We start from the raw sequence: 15,518 nt of genomic DNA on the forward strand, positions 1-15,518 counted from the left end.
ATGGGTTCTGAGGAGGCAAACTCAAGGCCTCACACTTGTGCAGCAGGTGTTTACCCGCGGAGCCATCTCTCCAGCCTCCTCCTGATCGATGCGAACCAAGTCTGACTCTTTGTGACCTTTTCCCAGCGATCTCCCTGGTCACCCTCATAGTCCAGTCGCCTGGTTTGTTTGACTTGGTGTTTGCTTCCAAGTTCCATCATATTCCAGCATGTCGTAATTCATTTGTTTGTCATGGATGAATGATGCATGCGTTCATTTGTCCAGTCACCTGTAAATGGGTGCCCAAGTTTCCACTGCCATTTGGCTATTGTGACTACTGTTGCCATGGATATGGGCACGCAGTACTTCCTGAGTGCCTGTTTTTAATTCTTTAGGGATGTACCTAGGGAAGAATCTGCTAGCTCTGGTGGCAATTTTACGTTTGGCTCTTTAAAAAGCTGCCACTGTTGTTCACAGTGTTTCCTCCATTTTTATATTCCCACCAGTAAGCCAGGAGGGCTCTGGTTTTTCCACATCCCTACCAATACTGGTTATTTTTCTACTTTTCTGAGCACATTCATCTTGGTAGATGAGGAATGATTTCTTTCTGGAGCTTTTGTATTTATGCTTAACTTTGAAGAACCTTAGAAAATAGGAACAATAGGTTCCTCTCCCTGTGAGCAGGGACTCTTGCTCAGCTCTGTGGTCCTGCCTGCATGTGAGAATCACTTTGTACGTGGTTTGGAGACCCCTGCTCTGTTGGTGAGGTGGGGCATGTGTGACTTTCACATCTTCCCAGGTGATGTCCTGAGAACTGCGGAGCAATGGCAGTAAAGTCTCCTTTAGCCTGTGACTTGAGCGTCTCTAAGGCCATGGTCTCTGAGGAGGTAGCTGCTGGGACCCTCTCATCAGTGGGGTTATTAGGATCAGAGCCTGGGTGCTGACACCACTAACAAGCTAGGCTTTGTCCTCATGGGCCAATTGCCGAGATAAGTAGTAGCAAAAAGCATTCTCTGCCTTCTGTACGCTGTGTAGCCAAAAATGGGAAAGGAACAAATACAGAGATCCTGTGACCCCCCCCACCCCACCCCAGTCCATCTTCAGGGTCCTGGCATGAGGTTTGGGTTTAACAGAGGACAGAGAGCCTTGGCGCTACCTTGGCGACAGCAGCACCATGTTGGCTCTGGTGGCCAATCAGTCAGAAGAGCTCAGCCCCAATCATGACATGGCCATTGAGACCTCAGAAAAGGGACAGTGAGAAGCATTTGAACAAATTGAAGTACCTGAAATAGACGTAATGAATAAGTCAGTGAGGAGATGTTGAGGGCAGAACAGAAACAGAACAAACTTGAGAAGAAGTCAGACTTGATGGGCCAAATCCCAGACCCCCCTCCCACCCCACCCCGCCTCCCGTTGTCAGCTGTCCACGAGGATCTGCACTGCTTGGGGAGGACGATGGAGTGGCACTGAGCAGACCAAGAGACAGAAGCTGAAGGTGCGGGTTTTTATTTGGCTGAGAACCCTTAAGTTCTCTCCAGAGTTTCATCCAAGTGAGGGTGGTGATCTGATGTTGGAGACCACTGAAATCAAGTGGAAACTCAGAGAGGATCTGACAGAACAGCAAGTTAAATCCGGAGTGTGGCCCGCAGAGAGAGGCAGCGGGAAGGACCAGAGGTGAATTTCCTCCCAGGTTTACTAACTGTTCTCTGCAGGTGCAAAGACTAGGAGAGGTCATCAGAGGTGATGTTTGGCCAGATCCCTTGCAGTACAACTGGTTCCTGAGATGGAGATGAAGGGAAGATGATGATGTAGGGAGTGGGGGAGAATGAATGCAGGATGATGCCGAAGGGGAGGAGAGCGGAGGATGAATGCAGGATGACGGTGGAGGGGAGGAGAGAGGAGGATGAATGCAGGATGACGGTGGAGGGGAGGGATGACGGTGGAGGGGAGGAGAGAGGAGGATGAATGCAGGATGACGGTGGAGGGGAGGGATGACGGTGGAGGGGAGGAGAGAGGAGGATGAATGCAGGATGACGGTGGAGGGGAGGGATGACGGTGGAGGGGAGGAGAGAGGAGGATGAATGCAGGATGACGGTGGAGGGGAGGGATGACGGTGGAGGGGAGGAGAGAGGAGGATGAATGCAGGATGACGGTGAAGGGGAGGAGAGAGGAGGATGAATGCAGGATGACGGTGAAGGGGAGGAGAGCGGAGGATGAATGCAGGATGACGGTGAAGGGGAGGAGAGCGGAGGATGAATGCAGGATGACGGTGAAGGGGAGGAGAGCGGAGGATGAATGCAGGATGACGGTGGAGGGGAGGAGAGCGGAGGATGAATGCAGGATGACGGTGGAGGGGAGGAGAGCGGAGGATGAATGCAGGATGACGGTGAAGGGGAGGAGAGCGGAGGATGAATGCAGGATGACGGTGAAGGGGAGGAGAGCGGAGGATGAATGCAGGATGACGGTGGAGGGGAGGAGAAAGGAGGATGAATGCAGGATGACGGTGAAGGGGAAGGATGACGGTGGAGGGGAGGAGAGAGGAGGATGAATGCAGGATGACGGTGGAGGGGAGGGATGACGGTGGAGGGGAGGGATGACGGTGGAGGGGAGGGATGACGGTGGAGGGGAGGGATGACAGTGGAGGGGAGGGATGACGATAGAGGGGAGGGATGACGGTGGAGGGGAAGGATGACGGTGGAGGGGAGGGATGACGATGGAGGGGAGGGATGACGGTGGAGGGGAGGGATGACGGTGGAGGGGAGGGATGACGGTGGAGGGGAGGGATGACGATGGAGGGGAGGGATGACGATAGAGGGGAGGGATGACGGTGGAGGGGAGGGATGACGGTGGAGGGGAGGGATGACGGTGAAGGGGAGGGATGACGGTGGAGGGGGGATGACGGTGGAGGGGAGGGATGACGGTGGAGGGGAGGGATGATGGTGAATGGGCAAGGAGGAGGAACAAGAAGATGATTAACACTGATGGAGTCTAACCCTTACATTTTTTCCCCTTTTGGTTTTCTAGTCACTAGGAATAAAAGCTGTCCCTGACTCTGCTCAGTTGACTTGCTTTGGGAGTTCCTTTTCTTAATACTGTGACTCTCAACTTAGGGAAATATAACTTAAGCAAAACACAGAATCTCCACTCTTCTGTTCTCAATTAATCCTTATCATTTCTTATCTCTACAAAAACTATGTGGAGTCCACACCTGTGGGAAAGACCTCCCCTTTGCCTTGCCAGAGGCTGGGAGAGTGAATTCTAGCTTCTCCCTCCTTTTCTATATATTGGGCTCGGAGACTACACTGTGTCTCTGTGAATATGGACAATGAGTATTTCCCAACATGTATCTATTTTCTCCTGTTTAATAAAAAGGGAAAAAGTTTTAAGTGACTAGAAGGTCAGCAAAAGGTAGGTTTGGGGTGTTGTGTGGGTTAGGAGGGCAATTGGACAACATGCTTTCTCTTATAGCTTGTGTAACTGTGATGTTTAATGGACAATGCAGTTTAAAATGGCACTAAAAACTCCTTTTTCGATTTATTTTATATGTGTGAGTGTTTTCCCTGCATGTATGTATGTGTACCGTGCGAGGGCCTGCTGCCCATGGAGGGCATTGGGTCTCCTTGAACTGGAGTTAAACATGGCTGTGAACCGTCATGTGGGTGCTGGGAACCCAAACTAGCTGGGTTTTCTGCAAGAGAGCAACAAGTGTTCTTAACAATCCTCTAGCCCCTGGGGGCGACATCTTTAGAGTAATATTCTCTCCTAATGATGATTGGAGCCCAGCCACTCAATGCGAGAGATCACCAGAACCTGTGAGGTTTTATTTGAAATGGACTTGCCCTGTTGTAATTTTTAAAAGTTATTATTTTATGTGTATGGGTGTTTCGTCTGCATGAATGCCTGTGCACTCTATAAATGCAGTGCTGCGGACGGCCAGAAGAGGGCATCAGATTCCCTGGAACTGGAATTACAGACAGTTGTGCCCCATCACGTAAATGCTGGCAATTGGAACTGGGTCCTCTGGAAAAACAGCCAGTGCCCTTATTGAACCGTTTCTCCAGCTCCACCTCACCCACTCCCACTGTCATTTTGCCTATTTTAAAGTTTTCCCGCCTGGGTGGACAAAAGTGATACTCAGTTTTCAAGGTTAAAAGCATACGTTGCTTTGTTACAATAAAACTAAATGTGTACACAAAGGAAAACCCATAGAGGACCAGAGGCTGCAGAGCCGCACGGTTCTGGGCCAGGTGTGGCCCGGCCCAGGGTGGACTGTCCTGGTCTCAGCTCCGGTCTCTCCTGCAAGGTGGCCTGACAAGTGGTCAGAGCTGTGCACAGTCTTGTTCCAGGAGACAAGCCCCTTTTCTGGCAGGCCTCAGGGCCCCAGCCTTTTCTCCCAGCGTGAGACACATGTCAGTTTCTTGGGGCCTAGGAAGGGAAGGGCACAAGTGTCTCCCTAGAGTGTCTTCACTCCTGCCAGGTGGTTCCACTCTGGTCACGTGAGTGATGGCAGGTCAGCTGTGCAGCAGCACATTTTACAGTGAGAGGTCCAGTTCAAGCCATTGGAGCGAGAGCTAAGGAAATAGCTTGTATTTCTCTAAGCGCTGTTTGCCCATTTGCTAAAATGAAGTAATTAGTTGTGAGGCTTCTTGTCAAACTAAATCAACAGCTACTGCCTTCAGCACTTTCGGGAACCTGACATGTGACCTGTTGATTGCTAGGCAATTAGGTGCATCAGCAAAGGCCTCGCAGATCCAGCAGTGAGGACAGGACACCGACTTTCACTCTATCAGCGAGCTGTGCGCCTGCGAGAGTCTCCCAGCTGCAAAAAATACAAGCGCCTCTTCAGCCAGCTGCCAGAAATTTCCGTGGGAGATGTCAAGCACGTAGGTGTCCTTTGGGTGAATTGTGTTTTTGGTTAAACTCGGGCGACATCCCCAGTTCTCCTTTGACTGTCCTCAATTTAGACATATTTACTTAGATTCTTCTGAGTGGAGGCCCCCGGGAATCATTTTAGTGTGTTCCTCCTCTTGGACTCAGAATGGTCGAATTCTCATCTGGGACGGTGATATCACCATTGTATCTATTTTATTATAATGCCCTCTTCTCTGATATCTCAGGGCTACCCCATATGGCCACACCAGGCTGGGTGACAGACCTGCTGAATAAGAACTTGAGTGTTTTCCGATTTTGCCTGCTTCTCTAGGGGCCTCTTAGATGCTCTTCAAAGGCTTGGACAGTCACATCCTTCAGAGTGTGCCAGGGTGGGTCATACCTTTCATTCTGCTCTGCAGAAGTAGGCAGGCTCATCCCCAGAATGCCGCAGGCGGGTTTTCAGGGCCTTCCATTGAAGCAAGGCTAATCAAGGTGTGTTTGGTTTTGTTTTTGAGACAAAGTCACACTATGTAGCCTTGGCTGCCCTGGAACTCACTGTATAGACTGGGCTAACCTCAGACTCACAGAAACCCACCTGCTTCTGCCTCCCGAATGCTGGGACTAAAGGTGTACACCGCCATGCTCGACTTTGATTAATGTTTTTTGCTACCCTTCTAGGTGACCATTACAGGCAGGCTGTGCCCACAGCATGGAATGGGCAAGTCTGTGTTTGTCATCGAGGCTGGAGACACCACGAACCCCACCACAATCCTATGCTCCGTGGAGGAGCTGGCACTGGACTATTACAGGAGGAATGGCTTTGACCAGGGTAAGCCAAGCAGTGTTTCCTGCAGCCCAGCCTGCCAGCCAGCCAGCCTGTCAGCCAATGGGAAAAGAGTGTTGGAGGGTGGTTCATCAGTAGTGGGCTGCTCTCCTCTCTGACCTCAGTAGAAGCCACAGCTGGCCAGAGGTGTGTGAAAAGGAATTCTGTTGTTTGTTAGGGGTCCCCTTGCTCTTTCTACAGTTTCTCTACCTGCTGGCTGTGAGGACGGTGCTCTGTGGTTGGAGGAAGGTCTGGTCTTTGCTACCAGAGGCTGGCAGTGAGTAGAGATGGTGAGAAAGGACAGAGGACTGTCCTGTAAGAGACTGTCTCATAATGAAGCTGTCCTTGAGGCCCAGGGCCAATGCGTCTGAGGAGATTAGCAGGCACACAGTGACGATGTCATAGGTGTGAGGAGCTTGAAAGACAATCTCAGGCCGCAAGGAAGAGCAGCAATTTTAAGTTCCTTTTGAAATGAGCTCTCCATACAGACCCAAGGGAGAAGCCGCCAGACTGGGAGCTTGTCCCATCCTCCCTTCCAGTGACGGGTGGCTTCTCACTCGCCTGGCCCCCGCCTTTGGCAGAGAGACTGCCAAGTGAATCTTTGGCACCACTGACAGAGGCGAAGTCAGGGAGAGGATGCAGCAGTGCTTCTCACTAAGCCCCTCCTCTCTCCAGCCTTCCAGAAGCTTCCGTTTCCTTTTTCCTGGTGGGAGAGGGCGGTGTGCATGCACTTGTCAGAGGTGTGTGTATGCATGTGTGCGGGAGAAGGCAGGCGCCCTCATGCGTCCATGAGACTTTGTGCCTTGAGCTGCTGATCTGAGACTTCTATCTCTAAACTAGAAAATCAGTGGGACCAGGGGCAAGGTTGCCTCCAGCTGTTTAGGATTTTGTATGTTTCATTCAAAGGCCACCTTCTGAAATGCTTACAGCCTACAGAAAAGGACTTCTGCTAAGTGGTCTCGGCAGGTACTGCAGGGTAGAAAGGAGGGATGCTGAAGGGCCCTAGTCTGCTCACTGGATGTGAATGTCCAGTGAGAAGCTACTGTAGCATGTTGACCAACGTAGAATTGAGAGGTTTCGTAAACATGACTGGCCACAACAGATGCTGCACACCTACCACAATGGCCTGGACCCTGAGTCCTGTTGCCGCATTTCCTCACAGTCTCTTGTCCTGCCTCATTGCCAGAGAATGAGGTGACCTGACCTGTGGTTGCCCTTCTACCTGTCCTATATGCTGCCCTTAGGACATTGGGGTGCTTCAGGATGTGACACAGTCCCAAAGGGTAGGTCTGCCCCAAGAGGGTGGCCCTTAGCCCTGGTGAACGTGTTTGTGTGTCTGTCAGGGGTGAGTGGAGGATGTGTGCATTTGACTGCTAAGTTCCATATTTGGGATCTGAGAACGGCTGTTTGAGAAAACCACATGTATGAGTGTAAAACATGCTGGTCCCCTGTCCGCGTTCCTGACTTGGTAGTTCCAGGGCCTTCTGTGGCGGGCAGTCACGGGGTGAGGGGTTGGCTCTCCTCTTAGAATTCCTTGGCCTGTGTGTAGGAGGCTCCTACAGGGCCCATTGACCACCATGGTGCCTCCCGGGAGTGGGATGGTGAGACCACATGTGTCATGGTTGGACCTGCGTGGGCACCGAGCTGAGTGTTGGTGCAGTCGCCCGGACTGACAGCTGCTGTGGCATTCTCTTGTCAGGGTGGTGGCCCTGGTGCATGACAGCCGTGAAAAGGTTTGTTGTTGTTGTTGATAATCGGCTAATTTCTTAGGTCAGTTGGCAATTCCTTGAGTTCATGTATTTGCCAACAGCAGCTTCTCTCTGCCTTTCGGTCTTTCTTCAGAACTGGTCTCAGTGAGTATACTGTAAGTGATGCTTTAGCTACAGCCCGAAGAAAAGTGGAGGCTTGAGCACTTGCCTTAGAATTGAAAAAATCAAATGTCGCCCCAGACCGCAGTGTAAACTCTAAGTAGGGAAGCACTAGTCGATTCGGAGGCGGAATTCCAGAGCAAGCTCCCTGCCTGGTATCAGACAAGCAGGGTGGACCAGTTAGCCTGGAAAGTCCCCAGGGTTCGCTCTATTTTCTTTTCTTTTTTGAGACAGGGTCTCCCTCTGTAGCCCTGGCTGGCCTGGAACTCACTATATAGATCAGGCTGGCCTCAAACACACAGAGATCCACCTGTCTCCTAAGTGATGGGATGAAAGGCGTGTGCCTCCACGCCTGGCTATTTTTTCTTGTTATGAAATACTGTGTCATGGACGATACTGACCCCAGTGCTGTGTGAAGGTGGAGAAGAGTGTATGCTGGCCCCACAAGCCCACTCAGCTCTTCCATCTTCTTCCTCTCGCCCTGGATCGCAGCAGATCCTGGACATCCACTCAGGGTACTTGCTCTGCAGCTCTCATGGCTCTATGCTCTCATGGCTCTCACATCCTGTCCCTGTGTTCGGGTAGACCTCTCCCTGTGCCCATGCTGTCGGGCTACTAGTGAGAAACGACTCCAGTACCATCAGCTAGGTGGTGTTGTGTGGGGTCTTGGTTAGTCGGGCCGTGAAGATAGGATTTCACAGACTAGGGTTTCTTCCTGCTGAGTGTTGAGATTAATCTCCTCACATCTCTCCTGCTCACAGGGAAGGGTCATGTTCTAGGGAAGAAGTGCTGACACAGTGGAGACGGAGAGGTGCAGTGAGCCTGAAAGACTTAGAAGTCAAAGAACAGAATGGAAATTCCAGGCCCCAGATGGTGTCACAGGAGACATGTAAACTGTCCGTTTAGTGGCTAGAGGAAGGGCAGTTATGAACGGAACACAGAAAAACCCTTCCAATTTTACCAGAAGCCTGAAAAGCCGCAGGCAGTTCTTTTTCCAGAACATTAACTATTTCCACATAAGATGAAATTTATATTACATTATAATACATTAGAAAATTGATGTGGCCACAGTGAGCCAACTTGCTGCTGGGCTTTAATCTAGAGGGGATTTGTATAGAGACAATTTCAAACCCCCCAGGGGAAGCTATTTCCGAATAAGGCAGGAGGATCACACCAAAAATGACTAGTCAGAATCCAGAGCACAGCAGAGGTCGGGAACGACTTTGACCTCCGTGTCACTGACTGAGTAATATTCACACAGGGACAGAAACCCAGAAGTTAGGCCCAGCTTTCTTCCCAGCAGTCCAGAGTCTGGTGTCTTGATGTGAACACTCCTGGGAGCTGGAGGACTTGCTTCAGCCAGGCTGAGCATGCCGTCCGTGTTCACTCTGTCCTTTGCATCATGGAAACAGGCCAGAGGATCAGGAGCCAGAACTGAGGGGGAACAGACAAAGCTCAGCACAGCTCTGGAGCTCAGGGTAGAGGAGCATGGCCACTGGCTGCCACCGCCTCCCTCTCCCTCCCCAGTGCACTTTCCCGAGGGTACCCAGTGAGCAGGAAGCCCAGCATCCTTCACTCCAGACCACCTGACCCATGCTGCCATCTCTCCGTGCTCTCTGTGAGCTTGACTGCCAGTGTGATCATGATAGGAAGGTGGAGAGATGGCCATGGAGCGGCCTTCCTTGGTTGGGGGTGTATAGCTATGTAGACACCCAGCTTGGAGAGAGGAGCTGGGTGAGTCGGGGCTCTGAGGGACACAGGTTTGGAGTCTATGCCAAGACCTTCATCACTCTCCAGACCCTGATGCTGATTTTCAGTGACCCTAGGGCCCAGCTGTTCTCTGAGGTTGTCTCCCACTGACTGTGTGTTCAGCAGGAGGAGAGCATTGGAACTAGGTGGTCTTTACTAGATGGTCTTTGCAGCTGGCAATTTCTATAAAAGCCTTGCATATCAGGAACACTGAGCTAACCTCATCAGGCCAAAGCGGCTTAATGAATGAGTGAAACAGAGAGTGAATGGGAAGAGTCCCGGGTGAGCCTGAGGTGTGGGCTGCCCTGAATGAATGAGTGAACCTAGTGAATGGAAAGAGTCCCGGGTGAGTCTGAGGTTGTGGGCTGCCCTGAATGCCTGGCCTTCTTTGTCAGTCCTGTTGGGAAAACATTTCTTGTAAGTTGCCAGGGGCCCGAGCCAGAGCCAACCCGTGAGTTTTGCACCCAGCCCAGTTTGCCCACTTGTTTAGAACTTCCAGCAGAGGGAGGGAGCCTGCCTTGTTAAAGCAAGCCTGCCCCTTAGGCTGTCCAGCAACACTGAGAACTCTGCTTTGCGACTTCCCCATGTTCATTTGAAGTGTTCCCCTTAAATAACGCTTCTGTACACAAAGAATATAGTGTGAAGAATAAATAGAAATAGCATGAAAATGGCATGGCCTTCACAATCAACCATATCTCAATTATTTCCCTGAAATAGAATCTACATTAGGTCATCATGATAGTCTTTTTTTTTTTTTTAGACAGAGTTTCTCTGTGAAGTCCTGGCTGTCCTGGAACTCACCATGTAGCCCAGGCTGGCCTCGAACTCACAGAGATCTGCCTGCCTCTGCCTCCCGAGTGCTGGGATCAAAGGCATGTGCCACCATGCCCAGCCATCATGATATTCTTGAACAAGCAGATAAAACGAGTCCTTTTCCTCCTTGTGTGACGTTGTAGGGATTCATGGGGAAGGATCAACCTTCAGTACCCTGTGTGGCCTTCTGCTGTGGGATATCATCTTCATGGATGGAATACCGGATGTCTTCAGAAATGCCTACCAGGTAACCTGCTAATGCCATCCCCTTGGGGCCTGTCCTGTGCATGACTGTGCTTCACGCCCACCTCTGCACCAGGGTCTGATACCAGCAGCAACCTGGCTTCTTGGTGATCTTTGGGATCTCCCCACAGTGGTGCTAAGTGCATGGGAAAGGACCTTTTATTTTTAAAGGGGAACTAGGAGATTTTATCCCCAAGGCCAGTATCCCTGATTGTCACATTTTGTACTTTTAATACCGAGCACCCTTAGCCGAGCACCTGTCCTAGCAACACCCAGTCCAGGGCTCTCCCACGCAATCCATTTGCACCAACTGGAACTCTGCCGGTTCAACTTAAATGATCCCTGAAAACCCAGGATAAGAATTGACAAGGTTACATGTGTCTGATATTTTTTACTCATCTCTTCTGAGGAGAAAAAACTGCCAGCTTCCAAATCCCGCAGGACTTGAGCATCCCTCTGTTGGAGTGCCCTTCCCCTGGCAGGTCAGAAAACTTTCCTTTCTCCTCCACACAGGCATCCCCCCTGGATCTGTGCACAGACAGCTTCTTCTCCAGCAGGGAGCAGGCCCTGGAAGCCAGGCTGCAGCTGATCCACAGCGCCCCTGCTGAGAGCCTGCGGGCCTGGGTGGCAGAGGTGTGGCAGGCCCAGCAAGGCAGAGTGGCTTCCCTGGTCAGCTGGGACCGCTTCACTTCCCTTCAGCAAGCTCAGGTACTACCCTGCCGCCAGCAGTCTGCTCAGTTCTTGTTCGCAGTACTGGCTGCGTTTCGGCAATTGTATCACAGTAAACAGAGATGTGCGTGTGTGTGTGTGTGTGTGTGTGTGTGTGTGTGTGTGTGCGCGCGCGCGCGCGCGCACACACGTGTGGTGATACTCTATCCCCCAAGCCTGGATGCTACTGTCAGTGTTAGACACGTGAGGACATTCAGAAACCTCCAACTTGACGCCTTTCCCACGGTTTCCTTTCCTTTTGCCGGACTCCTGGTGGAGGCAGGGAGGGTAACTTCTGTGCCCTGCAGCTGCTGACCTCTGTAAGGAGTGATGACTCCTGAGTGCTGCATTAGACTCTCTCTTCATCAGATGTGCCATGGGACACCCACACCTGGCAGAGGTTGGTAACTGACCATGGAGAGCTTTTTGCCAGAGCTTACCTATGGGGTTTTGCCAGCCACACTGAAACCTGGTCCAGGCAGCAGAGCCTCTTCCGGTGTTCCTGGAGCCCGTGTTTGCTGAATTGTACTGCTGTGCTCTGATGGCCGCTCAAGCCCATTTCAGGGTCTCCGCCCTGAGGGCGGGTAACTCTCCTTTTGTTTTGTGTTTAGGATCTTGTCTCCTGCCTCGGGGGTCCGGTCCTCAGTGGTGTGTGCAGGCGTCTGGCTGCTGACTTTCGGCACTGCCGAGGGGGCCTCCCTGACTTGGTGGTGTGGAATTCTCAGAGCCATCGCTGCAAGGTCAGCAGAGAACGCCGTTTGTAATTTTATCAGCAGCTGTGTCAGAGTCCATGTGCCGGGCACTTTCTTCATGGCTGATGGGAGGATTGAATTCCATTACTGGATAGCCACTAGGCTGAGGGCGGGGGTTCTCAGAAGCTTCTCTGAGAAGCTGGGGTGCAAACAATTCTCATGCCGCCCCATCACAGAGGTGATAGTCCACCAGTACCTCCATCCTGCTGCTAGAACAAGTCACCAGCTGCAAGGCACTGAGAGGCAGGGCTTCCTTCACACAGCCTGTGGACCCAGGACCTCAGGAGTCCACAGCAAACCACATTCCCTGGCCGGGCCTGTTCCTGCCTGTTGCCATTCGCTGGTTGGTGTTGTCGCACATGTTACACACTACACGTGTGCTCATACTGTCTCTCCTTAGCTTGCTCCTCCTTCCCCCTCTTCTCTCCCTCTTTTTCTGACTCATATTTCATCCTGGTCTGTGATTTGTCTTTTTCTTAGTATCTTTTTTTTTTTTTTTTTTTTTTTGGTTTTTCGAGACAGGGTTTCTCTGTGTAGCTTTGTGCCTTTCCTGGAACTCGCTTTGGAGACCAGGCTGGCCTCGAACTCACAGAGATCCGCCTGACTCTGCCTCCCAAGTGCTGGGATTAAAGGCGTGCACCACCACCGCCCAGCAGTATCTTTTGATGATGAGAAAATTTAAAGTTTGATCAAATTCAGGTGTCAGATATCAGAATTACTTACATAATCTGAAACCACAGAGAAGTTCTCTTGTGTTTTGTTCCAGAAGCTCTGTGCTTACATTTGATGTTTATTTTGTGATCTCTTTAGATACTCTTCTGTCTGCTGTGGGATGTGGAATGAAATAACTGTTTTACTGGGGAGCAGCAGACTGTTCAGTTCCATTTTGCTGTGTCTGATGAGAATATTTTTGTTTGTTTTGTGTAGAACTCCAGGCCTGTTGAGTAAAAGACCGAATTTAATTCTTCAGCCTGGGCTTCTGCTTCCCCCTTAGTGTGTGACTATAAAAGGTTACCTGACTTCTCAGCTTCTTTAGCTGAAAGGTTTGCCCCTCCCACTTCTGCCAACCCTGTAGGTTTGGACACACAATCTCCATGAATGCCAACAAATTGCCCACGCTGGCTTTTTTCTGGTATCAGAGCAGACTCTAGCACCATGACCTTGAAAGAATGACCTCCACCTCCACTTCTCACGCCCATTTATGTGAGCTTCCGGGTGAGAGGGGAGCTGCCTCTGGCTGGCGAGCCTGGCTTAGGAGAAGAGGCTTGCTTCCAGGATTCCTTCGGGAGCAGTCAGCCGGTTCCCTGTGGTACCCAGAACAAGATGGTTATTCTACATCCTGCATCTTCCTGGATGCCCTTCACTTCACTGCTGCCCTAGAGATCTATATCTCTTCCCCTCCCCAAGCTAGTGTGTCCCACCGTGCCGTACTTTTCTTATGAGCTCTGGGGATCAAAATCAGGTCGTCATGCTTGCATCTCAGCACTTAGGAGGAGGCAGACTGCTGTCTGTGAATTTAAGGCCAGCCTGATCTACATTTTGAGTTCCAGAGCAGCTAGGGCTACATAGACCCTGTTTCAACACCCCTTACCCCACTCCTGCAGGAAACACACACACACACACACACACACACACACACACACACACACACACACACACACACACGTTTCCTGCACTTCCCCTGTTTTTATTGCTGTCTCCTAACTTAGCAGGGAACAACACTGGCCCAGCTCCTGCCTTCCTGCACCTGATACATAATAAACACTTTAGGGCCCAGCAAGATAGCTAAAGGTGCTTGCCACCAAACCTGACAACCTGTTAAATGCCCAGACTGACTCTTTGAAAAACATTGAAAAAGGGGGCGGTTTGGCCTTACAATAAACATCATGACAAAGTACCTGGGAAGATCCTCCTGAGAGACTGGGTAGGTCTCTGTGAAATGAGCTTAAGCAGACCCTTGAAACATAAGAAACCTTGCATGAGGGCTGGAGAGATGGCTCAGTGGTTAAGAGCACTGGCTGTTCTTCCAGAGGTCCTGAGTTCAATTCCCATCAACCACATGGTGGCTCATAACCATCCATAATGAGATCTGGTGCCCTCTTTTGGCCTGCAAGCATGCACGTAGGCAGAATACTGTATACATAACAAAAAATAAAAAAAAAAAAAAGAATTAAAAAAAAGAAAAAGAAACCGTGCATGTGATGAACAGAGACATATCCTCAGTAAATGTCACGGGAGGTCCTGGGGTGGGGATGAGACTGGTGTGCATGAAGCCTTTGGGATGATTGACAGAGACTAAATCCTACTTTTCTACATCACAATGTGAAGTTTAGGTTCAAATGCAAACGTAACAGATTGAAGGGTTGAAATAGGGAACAGCACCCCAGTGCACACTCTAAAACCATTTCTGTTGCTGAGGGCTCAGTGAACTGATTCTCCAGAACTGTCTAGTTCCCACAGACTAATTTCGCAAAGGATCTCCCAGTTGCATATCTATTTGCTGAAATATGCATAGTGGTATAGACTGACCCATCTACGTAGGTGGCGGTTTAAGTGGCTCTAGATCCTTTGGGTCCCTCTCCGTTTCAGTAAGATGTTGCTAAGTCTGGAAACCTCTCTTCCAGCTGGTGGAAGTGAAAGGCCCCAGTGATCGCCTTTCATGTAAGCAGATGATCTGGCTGGATGAACTACAGAAGCTTGGGGCCGAAGTCGAAGTCTGCCACGTGGTTGCAGTCGGAGCTAAGAGCAAAGGTCTTGGCTAAAAGATGTCGCCTTGGGGACATCTGGCCAGCCACAGGGACAGATCTCCAAGAGGATGAAGCTGTTCGTGCTGCTTTCACTTGGATTTGTCCTGACACCTGAGATCAGAATGACTCATCCTTGTACGGTGTCTGTATTCACAGACCTTGCTGTATGCTGGAAAACACTGGATCCACAGTGTGTGGACTGTTGAAAATGTAGAAGTCTGCATGGGCATTGTAGGAGCTGAATGATTCCATATTACTAGGCTAAAAAAAAAAAAAGCCAGAGGAAAAATGAACATGGTGCACCTTTGGGATTTTTTTGAAACACAAATCATGCTTCTCTACTAAATGCACTGGCAATGGAAGCTCCTGAGTTTGAGTTTGTCTCATGATTATCCAAGAAAGAAAGAAACCACAGAAATTCTGATTTCCTTGGGGGGGGGGGGGCAGAGAAAACCAACCCAAAATAAATTCTTTATTTCAAGAGAGGAAGAATTCAGAGTATTTCACTTGTGGTGTCATGGCGCATGCCACTCTTGAGGCTTTTGGATAATGTGTGCCAAGACATTAGGGAAAAAAATGTTCTCTTCAGTTATTCTTCCTTTGTCAAAAGTTGGTCTAGAACCTCATTCCACTCCCACAGTTGACTGTGAGATAGTTCACGTCATCACAGGCAACAGGCGTACCCCATCCTGAAAGTGAAGTTGGCTGTCCACTGGCCTCTCTACTCTTGCCTCCCCTCACTGAGCCCCAGCACTGACAGCGAGACCCATGCTCTGCTGCCCATTTGCTGAAGGGCTGCTTACCAAGTCACTTCATTTATTCATGAACTGACCAGCTACTGTGTGCCAGGTACGGTAGTTTAAAAGCCAGGAAGGTAGTATCATATGATTCTGGCTTCTGTGCTCACCAGGAAGTGTTGAGGGAGGAGGAAAATATGGGAAGAACCAATTACAGTACAGTGTAT

At 50.4% G+C, this 15,518-nt stretch overlaps 1 protein-coding gene across 1 annotated transcript in view; it reads left to right on the forward strand.

Moving 5' to 3' along the window:
- The window catches only part of Fan1 (FANCD2 and FANCI associated nuclease 1), a 38,706-nt gene extending 23,782 nt beyond the window's left edge, over positions 1–14,924 (forward strand). Inside the window, exons 9-14 of the mRNA XM_052759988.1 lie at positions 4,698–4,862; positions 5,530–5,680; positions 10,248–10,351; positions 10,861–11,055; positions 11,667–11,795; positions 14,432–14,924. Of these exons, the coding sequence (XP_052615948.1) occupies positions 4,698–4,862; positions 5,530–5,680; positions 10,248–10,351; positions 10,861–11,055; positions 11,667–11,795; positions 14,432–14,569 (882 nt within the window). The 3' untranslated portion in view covers positions 14,570–14,924. The remainder of the gene's footprint in view (positions 1–4,697; positions 4,863–5,529; positions 5,681–10,247; positions 10,352–10,860; positions 11,056–11,666; positions 11,796–14,431) is intronic.
- The last annotated feature ends 594 nt before the right edge of the window (positions 14,925–15,518 follow it).

Source organism: Peromyscus californicus, unplaced genomic scaffold (assembly GCF_007827085.1).
Source record: "Peromyscus californicus insignis strain IS unplaced genomic scaffold, ASM782708v3 Scaffold_4__1_contigs__length_199733344, whole genome shotgun sequence".
NCBI lineage: Eukaryota > Metazoa > Chordata > Mammalia > Rodentia > Cricetidae > Peromyscus > Peromyscus californicus.